This window comes from Olea europaea, unplaced genomic scaffold (assembly GCF_002742605.1).
Source record: "Olea europaea var. sylvestris unplaced genomic scaffold, O_europaea_v1 scaffold374, whole genome shotgun sequence".
In the NCBI taxonomy this organism is placed as follows: Eukaryota; Viridiplantae; Streptophyta; class Magnoliopsida; order Lamiales; family Oleaceae; genus Olea; species Olea europaea.
In genome coordinates this window covers 87,147-89,193 of record NW_019256747.1, presented here as the reverse complement: position 1 = coordinate 89,193, position 2,047 = coordinate 87,147, and the positions used below count along the sequence as shown (strand labels likewise).

Genomic DNA, 2,047 nt, shown 5'->3' with positions numbered 1-2,047 from the left:
GTTCAAATTAATTGTCGACTTTGACTTCGATTTTAATCAATTTTTTGCTGAACATAATATACAATAAGTTGGTGTGTATATAAATCTTGTGAACAAAGTTTATACATTTTTTCCCAACAATCAATTTGACACTGGAAGGTTTGGCCAAACCCTTGCAGCTTCTTTCTTAAAGTCAAGTTTCATTTTTTTGGAGATAATAAAGTGCTTTAGAAAGATTTTAGGGTGGAGAAAAGCATTATAAATCATACGAGTGAAGCGAGATAATAACGCGAACGATAATATCAATTGTGGTTGGATAGAAAGGTGTATTACCAAAAAAATAGTATTAAAATTTGAAAGATGATGAAGAAACACTATCCAAATTTTTACAAGTATATATCTTTGATTCGGATGAGGAAAAGGAAATACATACAAGTTTGTTGATCACAAACAACAATTTTGTACAAGACCTCTCGTCGGTCCCATCAATTAAAAACGAAAACCAAACCATTTACTTTCATAAAATTATTCCCACAAAAAAAAGAATAAGAAAAAGAAAAAAAAAGGGCAAGAGACCAATATAAATTAAAAGGATCAAACCTTAGTCTCTTGTTCTTGTTCTTCTTCTTCCTTCCATAGTTTTAATTGCGTTAGCGTCCTTGTCATCTCCTCAGAGGATTTGGTCGGGGAAGAACAAGGGGACAACGAGAGCCCGGATGCCATCAATGAGAGGCAACCTTCACTCCAAGATCGCCTAATAGGATAGGCCACGCTTCTATATTTTGACAAATGCGAGCAATTTTGACGTAATTTATGTAGTTGGCACCCACAATTTTTATGGTACGGCCTTCTTCGGATACCCATGTCGCCGCCTGAAATGCACCCTTCGAACACACCCCGGAAAAGTCCATCTCCAGCTGCCCCTGTGGCCATTGATTTCTACCTTGGAGCTATATTTCGTATCTCTTGGTTAGAGTATGGAAGAAATGGCATAAAAACAGTCAATTTTTTAAGGCTAAATAGCAAGACAAAGATGGTTGGTAACATGGGTGGGTGTTTCTTATGCCACTAAAAAAAAAAAAAAAATATCGTCCTTGTACAAACCGTGCCATATGGGACGAGTCTTAGACCTAGTACGAGGAGTGGGTCCTTTTCAATAATATTTTTTCACTATATATTAAATTACATGCAAATAAATGAAAAGAAATATGAGAAAAGTTGTGGTAGGCTTGATCAGTTTGAACGTTGCTTAAAAACATGACGAAGTTAAATTGTGCTTATATTTATTAATTCATTAGAGGAATTCAAAAATAAAAATTACGAACCTAAAATTATGATTTAAACTCAAACCGATGATCGATGAACTTCTCCAACATATGGTTAAACTCTACGTGAAAAAAGTGTGTCCATGCATGGTGGGGGTGGGGTGGGGTGGGGATATGGTTAGCAGAGAGAGACAAATTGAGAATAAAAAATAAAAATGAGTTGAGGGACACAATACCAAAATCATAATTTTCCACAAAAAGTGCCAAGGAAACTTTTTTGACTTAAAAAAATTGTAGGTTTTTCCGAGAAAGAAAACCTAGAACATAGGAACGAGTTTTGTAAGCTATTGGTTAATTTTATGTTTTTGGAGCATCTCGAATTACTTTTGCTTCAATGGAAAGATTTATACTTGGCCTCTTGTGAATATTACAAAAAAAAATTGTATAAATTTATATATATATATATATTTTTTATATTGTCTGTCAAAAAATGCAATTTGCATTTCATTTGCATCACTCCATTGGAAAGGTTTTCACCCACTTTGAAAATCTAAATCATAATTCATATCTATTTTACACCGCATTTGAAGATGCTCGTAATATGTAAAATAATAAAGCAGACCATTATAATAGAACATTAAACTTTTAAACATGGCTCGCATTTGAATAAAGGGTGAAATTCACGATAATGCATCGACAAATGCTTGGTTTGAAGAAACTAAGACCCCTTTTCTTTTCTTTTCTTTTCTTTTTATTATTATTATTTTTTTTTGTTGGGGGGGGGGGGGGGTTGTTTTTGAAAA

At 33.7% G+C, this 2,047-nt stretch overlaps 1 protein-coding gene across 1 annotated transcript; it reads right to left on the bottom strand.

Moving 5' to 3' along the window:
- Positions 1–468: 468 nt before the first annotated feature.
- Positions 469–974, bottom strand: LOC111386848. Its single transcript, XM_023011331.1, has one exon. The coding sequence runs from the start codon at positions 910–912 to the stop codon at positions 574–576; it is 339 nt and encodes a 112-aa protein (XP_022867099.1). The 5' UTR covers positions 913–974; the 3' UTR covers positions 469–573.
- Between the last annotated feature and the right edge of the window lie 1,073 nt (positions 975–2,047).

Coding starts and splice junctions, on each gene's coding strand:
- LOC111386848 (XM_023011331.1), bottom strand. CDS start 912: ATGGCCACAGGGGCAGCTGGAGATGGACTTTTCCGGGGTGTGTTCGAA.